Below are 18,305 nucleotides of genomic sequence, written 5' to 3'. Positions count from 1 at the left end.
TTTAATAGATAGAATGGTTCAAGAGGAAGGTTTATGTATAATTTGTTAACCCGTGCGAAGCCGGGGCGGGTCGCTAGTTATTTATACAAAAAACTAGTCGCACAGCCAGATAGGAAATCTCACTGCAATATTTCACACTAGGAAACTTATTCTTAAGGACCGTGTCAGTTAGTTGGCGGTTTTATTATATTACTTAAATCGCATGCCATTTGCTGCAAGATAACAGTTGTAGGTGTACATAACCGCAAAAGAAGGAAGTGAAAGCCGAGATGACAAAGAGCCGAGTTCAAGTTAGAGAATAAAATTAACGCCATCTAGCCGTCATCCAACAAGTTGCAAGAATGCAAACTTACTACCTACTTTTAGTATAGATACACCGTACGTATAGTACGATTAGGTACGTTTAAAGATAATAAAATCTTTATAATGCACCATTAATTATAAATCTATTCTGCAAACTGCACTAAACATAATTAGACCATTTTAACTGTTTAAACCTGGGTACCTATAGGTTTTCATTGCGTTTTGAGTAGGGATTGTTTTACCACGCAGCACGCACCGACACCGACCAACCTGTTATAAAAATAATACCAGATTCAGTCTAGGTATGTAGGTATTACTTATCGTAAAACATTTGCAACACCCCACATAAGAATAACGTTTTAAAAGTGAGCCGGGACGAAAGCCGAGGCTATTTGCACGACATGTGATAACTTATGGACAATAGCAATAGCTGTATGCAACTCTTCAACTCTTGTACCCGCTACCCGCCATTCAAATGCACTCAACGGTGTCCCCCCCTGACCTATATTTTGTTAGTGGGTTGACGATACTTATCTTAAATAAAGCAAGTAACACCCACTACCCACGTATTGTCTTGTCTTGTTTCATATGCCTACGGTCCGTCTGATGGTAAGCAGATTCCGTCGCCTATGGACGCTTGTATCTACAGCTGTGTCATGAGACCGTTGCAGACTTTCTTCACTTTTTAACTGTTAAAGTACGCAGCTGCTTTATAGCCAACACCGTGCCTCCTCGGGAGGTCTAGGAGCCTTACATTACCATACCTTCTATGATGTAAATGGAACGTACTTCCCCAGTTTGGCGGAAAAGGCGGATCCATATTTGTGCCAGATCACGGTTCGCAAGGACATGCAGCCGTGTTTGTGAATTGAAATTAAATCTATAATAGAGATCTTCCATGCTTAAATACTATTTCTCATCTATTTCTGATCGATGTGCGCATGTACATATATAATTTCTATAACTTGAAAGGTGCCTGAGAGAATTAAATAGCACAATTATTTATAACACGTGGGGTGCTCATTTGTTTTTAAAGGTATGTTAACATTGAATATTCCTACTTCTAGCTAAAATTGTAAAATATAGAAATTATGTAATTTATATACGTTCAAAATTTAAAACATATTATTATATTATTAAATCTCATAGTGAAAAATAAAATAAATAAGAAAATATTTAATAATCATAAATAAGATAGACTTTTCTTAATTTTGTGAACGCATATACATAGAACGCATCGTTACTGCCTTTAGTGTGGCCAGTACACAAAAATCACCATCTATTCCTCATTTTTCAATATAAGTTTGTATCATTTTTAAATTTAATCGTACTGATGAAAGATATCTAAACCAACCCCAACAATTAGTAATCAAATTAGTAATTACTTATGTATAAAGTATACTTATGGGTAAGTGAAAATTGGTTATTAACAAAATATTTTTTAAGCCGGCAACATTATCCTGTTCAAGTTTGCGCATGCGCCGAATGGCGATTTTACAGTGATAATTCTTTGAGTTTTCATATTTTCTAAAATAAGAAATTTTATCATAGTTAGGTAATTCATCTAATAAAACGTAAAAAATTATTCCACTCCTTAGATAAAACTTTTAGTAACACAACCTGTGTAATTTATATTATTAAATATTTTGTGTAACATTGGTGGCCATTACAAAACCTAAACTTTTTTATCAGGACAAATGTCCACTTGATGTTTCGGCGACGTTGTGACTAATCTTTCGAAAAGCAAACTAAAAACACGAGTCCTGTGATTCAGTCTTTTGTAGTTCTTATTGTGCTTGTGCCGTGACTTCCATATCCGAGAAACCTTGCAGTATATTCGAAACTGCTTTCAAGCCGACCGACGATTTATTACTAAGGTTGAGTTCCCACATAATAGGAACTGTCAATTGTTACATTTTCCATTCATTTATTTTATCTTCATTATCGACAGACAGTTTTGTGGTGTGGTGTATAGCTCGTAAATTGCGGATATTCTAGAGAAGCAGGTCGAGGTGTTGGTAAAAGTGCGAACAACCACCCACATAGCTTGTTGTTACTCTTGATTGAGCATAACATTGGCACGCCTCGTCGTCTATTCTCTAGTTCCCTAATGGTATAAAGATTAGCTTTAACTAATACCTCTTCAAAGTGCTAACTCGTTATTTTGTTTAGGTTCCACGCGTTGCTATAAACGGTCGCCGAAACATCAAAAGAAAATTGGTGATTGCAGTGTAACAACAATGATTTTGAGATAAATTGTATTAAAGTGTTATTAGTCGAAGTGTAAAACTGCAAAAAACGGAATTATTGTTGAAAAGTTTTGATAAAAGAAGTGTTGTTGGTGTTTGAGTGTGGCATGGAGAGAGACTGCACGCCCCTACGGGTGTGGTGACATGGGCTGCTCGGCTTCTGAAGCCGTGCATCGGGAGTGAGCAGTGTGGGGCCGGGCTGGCACACATCTAGTATTATGAACAAGCGCGAAGGCAACAAGGAGAAGGAACGTCAGAGTGACGATAAAAGAACTTCCACGTAAGGATCCCTCTTTTGATTATTACCTGCTTACAATAACGCTGCATACATGCTTCAACATTAGGTACCTAGCTTAACAAACTCTAGGCTCAAGTAGGATAGTAAAACTAAGATGAGGATAGGCCTGCAACCATCCTTCATAATCGGACATTGGTTGTGTGGTCTGGCTGGCATATTTTATATACTATTAGAATTATTCATCACTAATATCCTTATGGACTAACTTGCTCCTCTGTAATGCTGCATGTAGTGAAACATCAGTCACAATTTGGCATGTTCCATTATTTGTGTACCATGGCTTGGTCTTATGTCAGTTGTCATCTCAACACAATCTATAACATGAAAATACAAGTTCCAAGACAACATGTAAATTGTGGTATAGATACTATGGTGAAAATGAAAAAGATCTACCACCAGTTTGGCCACTGATATAAACTCTATCAGCGTGAATGTAACTTACTTTCCATGCATCTTGCTCGTACTGGCATATTAGTGTGAGCAAGACATATAGAAAGTAAATTACTTAGATGTTAGCTTTTATGTCAGTGTTGTCGTTGACACTGTCAGTGACTCATGGTACAGGTAATAATAGACTTGTTAAGTAAGAGACTTGCAGTAAGAGAGAGAGAGTACTTGTTTTGCACATGAAAATTGTTCAAAAAATATAGTTACTAAGGTGATGATTCTGGTTATAAGTTGATTTCTTCTCTTACATATCAAGTAGGGAGTGCTCCCGGTACTGAGTTTGTATGGCGAGAACCGGGAATTCCTGGTTCCAGTACTGTAGTTGTATGGAAAACCAGTACCGGGAGCACTCCCTAATATCAAGTAATTGCATTACTTTATGGCCTGCTATCTTTATCATATGTATTTATTTATTGAAGTGTATTAATTACACTCACTTATTTACTTTGCTCTGAATCACCTAGACTACCTGGAGTATATATTTATTGTCTTCGAGATAACCACTCAATACTGCAACTCTATTTCATTTGGAAATTCCTATTTGTAACCAACCAAGAACTCATCTGAAATGACAAAGGAAAAACTAGTAGCACAAACAAGTTCTTGAGGTTATGATTAATTACTGGTCTAGACAGGTATATTGTATTGCTTCCTTAATTGGGTTACCAAAACTGGCTACAATGTTCGAAAACTCAGTTTATTAAGTTACAGTATGAGTGTATTGCTTGGGAACTTTCACCTACATTTGATAATGATGACTCATTAGGACAATAGCCTCTAACTTATTCTCAATGTTAAATCACACATAAAACTCTTTTTAACTGCTCATTAGTTAATATCATTGTTCAGTGAAGCTCAACAGTAAATCTTCAAAATATTATTGTGTTTCAGTGACTAAAACTAAATCCTTAATTTCAATATACATATATAGATTAAAAAAGTAAATTTGACCACTTCCCATAAATCTATAGTCATAAAGTATACTTCAAATATAATGATTAAAAGTAAATAAATATAGTCTGTGCATTATTATTGTTTCTAAAGACGGTAAACATCTTATATCATACCAACTTGATAAGGCTAAGTTAATAAAAACACCAGTTATCATGTGTTATACTTACATTTCATATCCAATACATTTATTCATGTTTTTACTCATTCATACACTATAGACAAATCTATCCTTAAGCACTTCATGATATTTTAGGCTTTTTAGTTTAGAGTAAGTACATATTTTATTAAACATTGTCTGAAATTTTTTACCTCAGCACTTAAATTTCTATTAAAAAAAGTGTGAAATCTAGTCTGTTATTGTATGCCAAATTGACAAGTTATCATGTAGTGATAAATGCTTTACTATCAAAAATGTATTTAAAAACATTGTTGTGGATGTGTTTAAAATACAAGAATGCATAGAAAATAGTAAGTTTATAGTTGTTACACTTATTGATTTTCTTTTCTAGCATTGCTCAAACAATACTTTATCATATTAAACATACCAACTCTTATGTGGACTGCTTTGGTTGTAAAAACATTTAAAACCCATAGATTCAAATGAAAACAATGAACACAAATTATGATACCGCAAGTGAATGAATCTTTCTACTATGTGTGACTGATTCTGTTTGTTGGCAATACCAATAACAGACTACAAAATGCTTTAAACTAAAGTAATGTGCATCTTATATTACCCTGCAAGACTAGCTGATAGTTTCGCTCCATGCTTTTGGTAGTTTGTAGTGCATTACTTTCACTTTTTGTCTCAATGCCAATAACGGTTGCCTAGTATGATTCACTACTTGTGGATAAACCGTCATGGCACAGCATGCATTATATTTTGAGAAGTATTGCACCCTAATAAAATACCTATTTTTTTTTTTTTAACAATAACATTGTGCCTGGCTGTGGCAACACTGACCATAGTTTGTAGATTTACATTGAGTAATATGTTCACAATATGGTTGCAGTAAATATTAAAAAAGTATTATTCTTGTTGCTTGTGTATGACATAGGCTGCTGTGGTTTAAACTCAGTCACTTAAACCTCATTAGTGTTATTTGCATAAATTAGGCAATATGGTTATGTTTTGGATTGCTTTAAACAGGTGAGTGTGTTATCAAAGTATTTTTTAGGTTGTTTTGTTATCACAAGTAAATTTATGTAGTAGATAAATGGTGAATACCTATCATAAATATCAGATATTTAAGCTTACTCAAATCAGATTATTGGTGAATTTACACATTCAAATAGGTTACAAACTGTGCTGTCAATGATGTTAATTACATAGGTCTCTTCCTTAATATGTGGCTAATAACATTTCAAATACCATTTTAATGCATATTAAATGGATATTTAACCTTAGTACCGTCAATAGATAGAGATAGATAGTTCAAAATGATCTACATATGTAATATTTTAACTGCAGGTTGTCCTTGACAAAGTGTGTTTTAAAATCTATTAATAAAGAGCAAAGTTATTTATGTTCATTTTGATAGGATGATAATAAAACTAAACATAGTTATTAGGTATATCAGGCACCTACCTACCACTACCACTGTGTGTGTGTGTACTGTATCTTTCACTATGTTACTAGTAATTGAGAGAGTAAAGTTAAAAAACATTACTGCAAACAGGTATTTAGAATTGAATATAATTATTTTACACAACATGGAAAGTCAACACAGCCAGGTCATTTAAAACTAACCTAGTGAGTGCCCAAAATTCGATGCATTGTCTGTGGTTCCCATACAAAGAAATGTTTACTATCCCATATAATATCCTATTTAGAACCGAGGTTCCAGGTAAGTCTTTACCTAATCAATGATACTTAGGGTTAGTAGTGTCACTAAGGGCCACTGCACCATTCCACTAACCCGGGTCTAACCGGTTAAACCTGGAGTTACCATAGTTACCAGTACAATTTGACACCGGGTTAACTGCTTAACCCGGGGTTAGTGGGATAGTGCAAGTGGCGCTAAGTTAGGTATATCTAAAGTGGAGTGTACTTACTATACTATAAATAGGATGGTTTAAATTAAAGGAGAGCATCAAACCCAAGAATTGTATCTCACTTCACAAGTTATCATATTGACTTATTGTCACATTATAAAATAACATATTATAAAATGACATTCCTCCCATAATCAAAACAAGATACCACCTTTGTAGTTTGACTCCTCATTCTGTACAGTCCACAGCAGAAATTGCAAAGCGGACTAGGTGTTCAAAATGATCTTGATGTGACTTTATTGTTAAGAGAATAAGAGTGTGTCAAGGTCATTTTGAACACCTCGCCCGCTTAGCAACTTCTGCTGCTGACTGTACCACAATTTGGTTGTATCATAAAGCAACTCCACTGTAGGTATAACTTTCCGGGTATTGTTGGTTCATATTGATATCGCATGTCTTTTTCATCCATTACTTCTCTGTTGCCCATGGTGTCAGTAAAATTATCCTTCTTTTAGATTAATTATGATTCACTTGTAAGTTTATTTGTTATGTGATTGTTTGCCTTTTTTTTAGTTTAGTGTGAAGTTTTTGCTCCAATTCTATGGCCAAAACATTTGTTAATTATTTGAAATCAAGGAGTGTGCGAAGTTAGTGCCTACCTTAACACTGATTTTATCTTTCACGATTTTTGCACCTTGTTTATTTTTATTTACAGAATTTAATAAGTTTAGTTTTTCTATTAATCCCTTTCAACAATTTTATTTCTGTCAGGATATTAAAGCTATTTTAACCGAAACAATGTAATCAAACAGAATTTTTAGATTTTCCTTGTATGTATCTTAAAATCAACTCTATTATTTATGACATGTATGTACATATATATTATATTTAAAATCCTCATGCTTATATTATACTACATTCTATCTCTATTAGGAACTGCGAGACTAGTTGTGACTCTTCAACAATAAATAGTGAACAATCTTCTTTTGGGTAAGCGTGTTACACCCTTGGACCCCATTTCATGGCAATACACATTAAAAACAAAGTCTGAGGTGAAAGACAAGCCTCTACTTCCAGTGCCGGATTAAAAAATATTAATAAACTTATTCATAAATATTTGTCAAATCTTACAAACCATTGATATAATTATTTGTCCCTATCTGTCATTTTGACTTACCTATTTGTTAGAAAGAGACAAAATTTAACAGAGGGTTGTAATAGGTTGCTAAGTTTTATGAATAAAGGGACATTTCTGTACCTTGGTGTCCCCTTTTTCCTAGACTCATCCATCAAATTTGATTGATTCCTCAGATTTTGGTGCCCCTTAGACATGGTGCCCTGAGTGCTTACTTTGCTTATTGGTTAATCCGGCACTTTTTACATCTATGAATCCCTAGCATGTTATCTAACAAATTGTTCATTATTTATTAAAATGAATTGCCATTGATAATGTTAACTATCCATTTGTAAAATAAACCTTGCAATGAGACGAGGTCTGCTAAAGGCCAAGTTGAGGTTTATTCTTCATTGATATTTTGCATGTTTTGATTTCGCATATATATGGTTTATAAATAATATTTGAGCTTTGTTCTATGTTCTGTTTCATTTTGATTTAACACTAATTTTGAGTTTCATATTTTTGATCAATGTTGTATTATGTTCAATGTTTTAAATGTATGCATAATCTTATATGCGTTATATGTAACATAAAATGCATGCACCAGCGGGTGTATTATGGTCGCATTTAACGCGCATGACACGGTGTGACAACATGACATACTGACATACCTATGATGTATTATTGCATATTTATCATGCGCGATAGAATAAACAAGGCCATAATATGGCTGCTATTTTTATTGCTTTTAAATGTAGGACTATTAGCTAAGTAACTCATATGTCACACAAGTCACCACAGGCTGGATTTGTGGTATGAAAAAGAAAACGGTTACTACTTTGTACAGAAGTCCTACTGTCTAACAAAACCAATGTTTAGTTTGGCAGCTAAATGTTATGTATTATGCCATTCTCTTATGGAGGCTGTACACAGTCGTCAAGAGCCTCTCGCCGAGTGTCTCAGCAACGCTCCGAGCGAATCGGAGAAGAGGGAGACGAGAAGGGAGCAGCATTCGTTCTCGGCCTGTCTTGGGGTCTCGACGAGTGTATACAGCCGGCATTGGGTATCTTGGATCAAGGAATCCAGCCCTTGCATGAGAGTTGCCATGCAACCTAACACCTTAATTCACAGTGTTAAAGCATTTTACGTTGCAGCGCTACCGGCGCGGTGGGCGGGCGCGGCGTGGGCAGCAGCGCGATGCATCCGTCGCGGCACTCCGTCACCTCGTCGTCGGGCGTGTTGATGGTCGGGCCCAACTTCCGCGTCGGCAAGAAGATCGGGTGCGGGAACTTCGGGGAACTCCGACTGGGTGAGTGGCTTCTTAACCCAGGCTAAGATCAGTGGTGGCGAGGCCAAAGATGTAGCTTCCAACTTTTACGTGGTAAGCCAAGCCAAGGGTAGCGTAGGTGCAGCGCCATACATCCGTCGCGGCACTCCGTCACCTTGTCGTCGGGCGAGTTGATGGTCGGGCCCAACTTCGCGTCGGCAAGGAGATCGGGAACTTCGGGGAGCTCTGGCTGGGTCAGTTGCCCATAACCCTGAGGCTTAGATAGAGGCTAAGGCTTAGATACGCTTTATGAGTGAAGACGTTCAATCCAAGGTTAATAATGCCGCAGTTGCCCTAGGTACTACTTCGTTCACCTAATCCGGTCTCAGTTTGCAAACTATGTGTCTTGCTAGCTGTCATACATGATTGAAACCAGTCCAGGATCTAAGCTTTTGCGGCGGTGGGAGCACTTGGATTACCTATATTTGTGGTGCTCTTTTTGCAGGTCCACTGCATCCAATAGGGATGATACGATGACTGAGTTTTCAGTGGCTAGATACACCTGCGAGTTGGTCCTTATGCGCACAATAACATAGTTTCCTTGTAAAAACGCGAAATGAGATCTAGGTTTCGGTCGGAATGAGTCATAACATAAGTGCATTGGCCACTTAACCGCAAACTGCTCGTTCGCGCGCAGGTGGCAACTGTACATTAATGATACCTACAACTAAATAACGATATTTCTAGTGATTGAATGCCAGATGTTCCTCTATTACGCTGTTTTATACTTTATTTTCATTCCAATGTGATCCCATTCATCCCATTCCCATGCACATTGGCATCGGCGACTAATAACTGAATATTTGTAAATAATTTTGCAAAGAGATTAGATTTGTTTATCTTTTATGTGAAGGCTATCACACACCACAACACCACCACATTGGTGACACCAATGGTCAGTGAAGTGCAGATAATAATTATTGTCTCGTAACTAGGGTTTGCAAGATCCGTCAATTTTTCGGATCCGGATATTTCGGATATTAAAATTGACGGATCCGGATATCCGGATAATTCGGATAATACGGATCTGTATCAAGAAAGGTGACGAAATTTACAACTTACATACAAGGAACAGCTAGTAAAATGTAAAATGTTCATATTTTAGTTAATGACAATTATTAATAATTATTATTATTATCTCAAAACGATATAAATAAGTATAATAAGATATTCAGTGTAGTCTTAATTAGGTATTCCTATTAATAATATTATGCATTTTTTTAGGAGGCCGTAGTCGATTTGTAACCGAAAACGCCAAAAATGAAGTAATTAAAGCAAATTTATTTCTATATATCCGCTCAGAAGAATTAATTCTAAAGGTGCCTAAAAACACCGCTTTAACTTCGGCGTTTTTACTTAAATTTGCCATTATAAGCTCACAAAATAGAAAATGGAGAAAAAGTTACATTTATGTACTTTTATTATTTTATACCGGTGTGGTGTGATATAATTTATTCTATTAAAAAACGTACTTCCTTTACCTTGTTAAAATAGCTATACCTTCAGTAGTTCGACTGAGAAAAATGGCTTAGGAAAAGTATCTAACTCATTTATTCAGTCCCCATTACAACAATCTTCCATTATAGTTATATATAGGGTTTGCAATCCGGATCCGAAATGTATTAAATTATCCGGATCTGGATCCGGATCCGCGGATCTTCCCATACATTTTAGATCCGTCGTGCAAACCCTAGGTATATATAAATCCAGTTAATTACTACAAAATAATGTAAAATTACTACAAACGTTTCGGGAAATTAAGAAATTTGGGCTACAGCTTCTTAATAACGAGAAAAACATATCAATATTAGATACTCAGTTAGCAGCACATCAAGCACATGTTATTTATGTTAACAGAAGACTGGGAACCGACACGATAACACAAAAAAGTCACTGATAACAACACGCACAAGCACTAATGATGTTCCAGGTAGACGACTCAAAGGCGACTGAGCGAAAACCTGATAACAATTACTTTAAAACATACAAATATTTACCCTTATTCCAGTCAGGAGGCATGCAGGTAGCTCGTTTTAAGACTGCTACTGTTACTACTGTTTAGTTTAAGCAATATTTGTATTTATTTTATGACGTTATCGCGTACCAATAACGCGACCAATGCAATATTTAACGGATCCGTGAGATCCGAAATATCCGGATCCTATGAGACGTTGGATCCGGATCTTAGATTTGACGGATATCCGGATATTTCGGATATCCGGATATCCGGATCTCAAACCCTACTCGTAACTCTTTATCGGCCTGAAATCTCATACGAGCATTATTTTCGTCTATAAATCTTAATCTATTTTATTTGTACAAAAGAAAACTAATCATAAAAAGAGCTTCAATGTAAACCTATATGACGTTGGTAACAATAAGATCTTAAAATTTTTACTGAAACTTAAATTAGCTATAATTTTTGCGCGCGCCATACAGTGATAACCAGAATGGTCCAGATACCTTCCTAGTATTATGAGCGCCTTCGATCACTCGTATTGAATATCAACAGCTAACCGTCGTCGTTATACGTTGTCGATGTAAATGCCGGTCGGACCGCCGATGAGTCATCTTCGTCAGACGATTCTAATTTAAATGCCTACCTGCGTTCAGCGGTTTACTTAAACATTAACGGAAGAAAAGGTCTGAATGATTTTACGATATAAATAAGAACGCATCTTATTGTTACAATATTTTATAAATTTAACTTGTCTCTGTGTATGTCTCATTCCGTCGATAATTGAATGCTGTGATAGTTGTAATACCATCAAACTGGTCCTATGAAGAAGAGTATGTGGCCACGGAATCTGATAAAAAAAACGCAAGGGCATTTTTTGACTTTAGGGCTTCTTGGTAACCTTGATGAATAGGACGATCTAATATGAAACATTAAAATTTAATTAAGTACAGTCTCCTCCCTGACGGGACGAAATAAGAGCAATAAAGCACCTCATAATATTAAAATACTGTAATAAATCAAAACTTGCATTTCATTAATTTTAGTGATTGTACACTATTGTTTTTGTTTGTCATTAATCGTTACTTCTGTTTTGTTTTATGCGTTTCCTCAAAGGTTAACTGGAAGAGATCCCATACAGGGATAAGTTCGCCTTTGTTGTATTTAATTTACTCTGTAACTATGTTTCTCGAGTTTTTATTTCCATGTGCAATAAAGTATATACATACACACATACATACATAAATCAACACTTTTTAAAGGTGACAATCTTAATCTAATAAATGTGCCCTCGATTGACATTAAAATGTCATACCTCACCTGACCTGTCAATTGTTTTAGTTAAGCTCATTAAGCGTGCCCTGAACCTAGCTAAAATCAATTAGAAAGATTCCTTACAATATTCACAAGCCATGTAAGTCCTAGGTCACATCAATGCCAAATAATATAACACCCAACTATAGCTGGTCAAGCAAATCTTGTCAGTAAAAAAGACGCGAAATTCAAATTTTCTATGGGACGATATCCCTTTGCGCCTACATTTTTCAAATTTGCCGCATTTTTCTACTGACAAGATCTGATTGACCAAGTATACTAAAATTATCGTAACATTTTATTCTACATATTATCACAAAATCGACTCGCACTTGACTGGTTTTGTTTCTTTAAAACCTTGTTTGAATACAATTTGTTGCACTAATTCTTCTGCCTTCACACGCTCCATACTTTCTAATTGAAATGTGACGTTTCCATAATTTGTTATTCCAGTGTTTGTTTACATTTCGCAACACATTCTGTTTTAATACTTTTAATACTTGCTTATACATACTTTATTTTGTACCTTAAGATAATTATTATATTTGGTCGTATTTATTAGGTTGGATTATAATTATATGGTCTTTATTTATCACTACATAGTATAAAACAAAATCGCTTCCCGCTGTCTGTCTGTCCCTATGTATGCATAGATCTTTAAAATTACGCAACGGATTTTGATGCGGTTTTTTTAATAGATAGAGTGATTCAAGAGGAAGGTTTATGTATAATTTGTTAACCCGTGCGAAGCCGGGGCGGGTCGCTAGTTACAATATAAACGCATTAGGTTGACATATAAAACATACATAGTGTATGAAGAACCACAACAATTCTGATAAGATATTTTACTATGTGTGTAAAAATGGATAGTGTACGACCAAATCGACTAAGATTACATACTCATTAAAATTTATGTTTAAAAAAAATACTATGACTAATATTGACTATATTGTTTTTTACCTAAAGTTAACAACGATACATTGAACTCGTGAGTTTAACCACAACCTTAGGGGATATAACCAAACGGAGACGCCTTGTCTGTAACTTTCTGTACAAAACAGTCCGATTTTTGCGGGGGAGGGGCACGTCAAATGTATGCGTAACGTAAAAATAGCCATGTCAGATAAACGTCAGTCCATACATTGTGTATGACCATTGGCCACCTATTTTCTACAGAGGGGAACGCCTGTTAATGGCTACTCCGTTTGGTTGTATTGTATCCTCTACGACTACAACTGATGTTGGGTTTTATGTCTATCGAGTGACATCACCAACTTGGCCGCTATCAATTTTTAACGCTTAAATTTAAATTGTTAAATTAAGCAATTTAATACCAAAGGCTCAAATTATGCGTTATCTGAGATTTCGTTATATTGGTTTACTCGCCCGAGGCGCGTGTTCGGTAAAACAATGAATTTGAATGTAGCATTGAACCACGTTACGGCTTGAAATAAGACTTAAAATAAAAGTTATTAGCTAGTTACAAGTCATAATTCTAAAATAAACAAACAATCCTTACAACTGAGTAATTTGGTGTTTATTTCGTTTAATTATGCCTGCCGAATTGTTGGAGTCAGCCCAGGAACATAAAGATTATTGCTCCCTTTGTGTGTTCGGATTGTTGGGAAGTATCTGTATCTACTTACCTAAAGTCTATTTTTTTATTCGGTAGACTAAAATGAAATTTCATATTATGAAATGTTATTTTATGTTCATATTATGAAATGTCATTTTAGTCTACTGAATAAAAAAAAAAGACTTTAAAGGTGCTGACAGACGTGTGCAGAATACATTATTTCTACTACCGAGCAGTCGGGCTTGTGCTGCGTTTTCAAAGTTCAAACATTTTTTTACGTCTAGCCTAGCCTCTTAGCCTTTTCTCTGTATAAAAAACCGGACAAGTGCGAGTCGGACTCGCCCACCGAGGGTTCCGTACTTTTTAGTATTTGTTATAGCGGCAACAGAAATACATGATGATCTGTAAAAATTTCAACCGTCTAGCTATCACGATTCATGAGATACAGCCTGGTGACAGACAGACAGACCGACAGATAGACGGACAGAGGAGTCTTAGAGTCTTAGTAATAGGGTCCCGCTTTTACCCTTTGTATACGGAACCATAAAAATGAAAGCGTCAAAGTCATATTGTAACGGTAAAACAATTAAAAGTATTGGTTACTTTGCTCTTGTGTAGAGCCCCAATTAGGTGGTTATCATATAGGCGCATCAGTGTGATAACCGCCTAACCGAGCCGCGTCGAGTAGATGGTAACTTTACACCGACCTAATGCTGTTTGCCGCATAAAAGTGACGTAACATTTTGATGTCTACTTTTAGATTCCACTAAACATTCTACGATATTTAACTAAACACGCTGCAAACTCAGTGGGAACTAATCCCGATTGATTCCAAGCTCAGTGGGAACTAATCTACTTCCCATTCACCTCTATATACATATAGAAATGATATGGGGATAAAAGGAAACTTCCAAAATCTGCTACAATTTGTGTAGTTTAATCGGTTGCCATGCCGTCCTAAAGCACTTGTTCTGTAAATTCCACAGGCTAAATTTGAGGATTCACTTCATGACGTAAGAAAGTTATTTCAAAGTCTTTCGCGGCTTCGTAAATGATTTTATTAGCTTGCTCTTCTGTTCTGTAGTTGAAATAAGAAACTAATTAAAATGGTGTTTCCTTAAAGATTACACTTGACTGAGAGTTGGTTGCAGCACGGAATTTCTACGATATAATTAACGTTAAATATGGCTGCCATTCCATAAACTAATTTCCATCCAATGTTAACAAACTACCGTTACGTTTGCAAACGGTTGCCACCGACACTAGTATTTATACCTACATTTATGGCATACTATTTTCCGATTCAATCTAAATCGTGCAGCTCTTGCCTGACTAACGCGATGAGGTCTTTCTCTCCGAGGTCTGAGGATCTGGTCCGAGGTCAGAAAAAAGATTTCGACTTTATGAGTATAAGCTAGACTCGACAAACTTTTCGAGCTCGAAAAGTGAAAACCTAAGTTTCGCCGGCGGCTTAAACTTGTCCTGTCCTGAGTACTTACTGATTTCCTAAGATCGGATGCTCATATGGTTTCAGTTGATTCGTTCAGGCCAGGGTTTATATTCACATCGCTTGCCGTCCACTTTGTTGTAGCAGACCAATACACGTCTGACCTTCGACTAAGCATAATCTTCGAGGCCAAATTATACAAGGCACACCATAAATGATTTGTGAATAGCTTGTCTGCATCGAAGAGGGTTAAGCTAGTGAGCTGGCCACTTTTAAGCCAAGTAGACTTCGTATTAGGGCATTTCACTTAACTGTGCACCTTTAACGGCCGGTTAGCAATCGTTACAAAACTGACGGTCAATGTCAAATCCCATACATTTTGTCAGGAATGTAACGGTGAAGTTACTGAAACACGAGTTAAGTCGCGCTTTAAAGTACAAGTTAAAATGAAAATGCCCTGCGAAATGTGCAGTAAACATTTTTATTTATTTTTGCGCCTCTTCGTATTTAATTGATGATTTTCATATCATGGGAGTGCATAGGTTTTCGTGGAATCACTAAGACATCTGATAGGTCGCATTCGTTCATTACGTACTCAGCATTGGGATTCCGCCTCATTTTTACCGTGATCCGTAGACCTATAAATATTAATCACCTACCTGTAAATATTAATCACGCCGAAAAAGTACAACCGATTAACGTGCTTATATGTACCTTAAAAAATACTCACCTATACTTGCGAAAGTCAGGGTACACACGGTATAGTTCATCGTTTGCTTCGTTTTGTTATACCTATAGTTACATGCATAATTTGAGAGGTTGTGTATAACCCTACACGGCATACTTTTGGCCGATATTTAAGTATGTAACGTATTCGCAACGTAATGCATTTTCACCTGCATGCTGCAAAATATACCTACTTTACATGTGTAGATTATCACCCAGGAAGTACACTCATCGAGTGCATATTAACTCACCACGCGTTATGAACTATCGTGAATGGAAATTTGTTTCGGTCATTGAACAGACTGGTTCCTAACTTAGGCTTCATCGTTTAGTTCTCAGTAGAGATGAGGAAATAATAAACACTGCTAATAACTCCTTCGAACTGCGTGCTGACGCACTTTACGACAAATATTGCTTGGAATAAAGGTCTCAATCTCACCTCTCAACGAGTCTCAGATATATTTATTAGGTAGCTTTGAAAACTCCATCTATCAATACCTTTTCACCTTGTTCAAGCGTAAGCAGAGGCTAAAGCGCCATACAAACAAAATAGGCCTTCATTCCAGAGAAACGCAAGTTTGTCAGAAATCAGAAATTGTTCAGTCCTTATTATTATTCGTCGCTTGTTTTCAACAGGCAAAATATTCCGCTGCCGATGTCCCTAACTTTTAATTAGCTATCACGTTTCCGTCTAGCGGAAATTGCTAACTGGATTTTTATAATTTGTCGACATTAGCAGAACTAAGGTTCCGTTCGGCGAGCACGCAGGAACAGGTGTCGATATTGTGATTTGTCAAGAAGTTTTAATAGTAATTAACTTTTAGCTAGGTGTTCCGAGTGTTTCGACCTTTTTTGCGTCGATTTAAAGCTTGAACTCGCTTAAAAAGCTGAGCCTTTTTCGTGACAAAAAACAACAACTTTGCTTTATCCCGCGACGCCCCTTGCCTTTTATGATTTTGTTTTAAGTTATTTGTTCCAAAGGCGACTTTGAGACCTGTGTTTATTGGAGTAGGTATTTTGGATTCATGATTGTCAACACAACACTAACATATTTGTGTCACACGGCACACTGTTGTTCTGTGTCACAAATATTTCTCACTAAGGTTCTTAAATAGAAAGGAAGAAATGTGAGAGTAAATTTTAAGTTTTTTTTTCAGCAATTGTTATGTTTTAGTAGTTTACCAATAACCTACTTTTAAGTCGAAGATAGACGATTATCCATTCAACAAAAAGCATTAACAGTAGTTTATGAAAGAAAAGGCAAGACAATCGTAGTTGACCTTTATCAGTCCGCGGCACCTAATTTCCCAATAGCCGTGAAAAATCGTTAATGTTCCGACCTTAGATCACGTTATTCTGAGGGTCTACCGCGAACTATACTTTATTGTCGTTCGTTCATTTGTCTACTTCCCTCCATCGTTTGAATATTCAAGAGCGATAGAGAGGCATATAACGAAGATTTTCGCAATAGACCCTCTGTAGCGGATACGTTGATGGAGCTTTGTTAATCGGGAATTAAGTTTGCCTTCGCCAGCCCTAATGAATGATGCAATGATATTGACTTGTCTAAAATAGTTTCTATGAAACTTGTCTGACTGTTTACATTGACAAGCGCAAAATTTACCAGAAATTGTCTAAAAGTCACACTATGTATGTATTAGTTTACCTGCTCCTCCTGCTCAGATGGCCGAAGAAACCATTCACGTTGGGAGCAAACAGTTGAAAGCCTCGTTCTAATGTTAAGTCCGTCGAGAATACAATGCATTTGTACGGCGTTCAGTCCATGAGATCCGGAGCATTCTCCGCCAGCACCACATTTATTTATTTATTTTAATCTTTATTGCACAATACACAAAGGTACAAATGGCGGACTTAATGCCTTAAGACATTCTCTACCAGTCAACCAATGGGTCAAACCAGAAAGATTAAGTAGGTGCAGTGTCTTTTAGAGTAAATGAATTCGTAAACAAGACTATGTATGAAATATGAACGCGACGATCTATCCTGCGACGGGTTTCGGTTTCGAAGAACATGTAGTATGATGTCGCCAGACATGTCCAGCTTAGTCACGCGATTTTCCACGTCACGTTACGTATACCCTTGTGTATCTGAGTTTAGTTAGTCTAAGGACAATGTGAGGAAGAAGAGTAAAAGTTTTTTCCATAATGTCAATAATCTGGGAGGAAAATGGGGACTACGTTACATGGAGAAGTGGTCGTCTACTTTCCTCTTAAAGAGTTAAAACAAACTGCTAACTGTGCCACAATGTTGCTTTGTCGTCGGTTCTAACCGGAACTGTGTACAACGTGCCAAAATTCGAGTCCGATGTGAAATTGGGCCAAGATCGAATTCAAAGATTGATTGTTAGGTAAAGACCTATTTCTTTATGTAGGTATTTATAAAGAACATAAAGTAACAATAAAATAACCTAAATAAAATTAAAACTACCTACAAAACTAAAACTACTACATAAAAAAGGAAAACTAAAAATCTATATCTAAAGAGGGCCCCTGGGGCATAGTACCAAAGGTACTGGCAGCATTTCCTCGCTGAATTGCAACGCTTATAAAGACGAATAAAGTTAAATTAACAAAT

The 18,305-nt window shown here is 36.3% G+C and overlaps 1 protein-coding gene across 6 annotated transcripts in view; it reads left to right on the top strand.

Moving 5' to 3' along the window:
• The first annotated feature begins 1,892 nt into the window (after positions 1-1,892).
• The window catches only part of LOC134656384 (casein kinase I), a 44,542-nt gene continuing 28,129 nt past the window's right edge, over positions 1,893-18,305 (top strand). For 2 of the 6 annotated variants that reach the window (XM_063511900.1, XM_063511901.1), the window contains exons 1-4: positions 1,895-2,180; positions 2,476-2,832; positions 7,180-7,236; positions 8,518-8,672. In XM_063511900.1, the coding sequence (XP_063367970.1) occupies positions 2,771-2,832; positions 7,180-7,236; positions 8,518-8,672 (274 nt within the window). In that variant the 5' untranslated portion in view covers positions 1,895-2,180; positions 2,476-2,770. Of the gene's footprint in view, positions 2,181-2,475; positions 2,833-7,179; positions 7,237-8,517; positions 8,673-18,305 lie in introns of all 6 variants that reach the window. The other 4 variants (XM_063511905.1, XM_063511903.1, XM_063511902.1 and 1 more) reach the window with 4 other exon arrangements.

This window comes from Cydia amplana, chromosome 18 (genome assembly GCF_948474715.1).
Source record: "Cydia amplana chromosome 18, ilCydAmpl1.1, whole genome shotgun sequence".
Classification (NCBI taxonomy): Eukaryota; Metazoa; Arthropoda; class Insecta; order Lepidoptera; family Tortricidae; genus Cydia; species Cydia amplana.
This window is presented reverse-complemented; position numbering and strand designations above follow the sequence as displayed.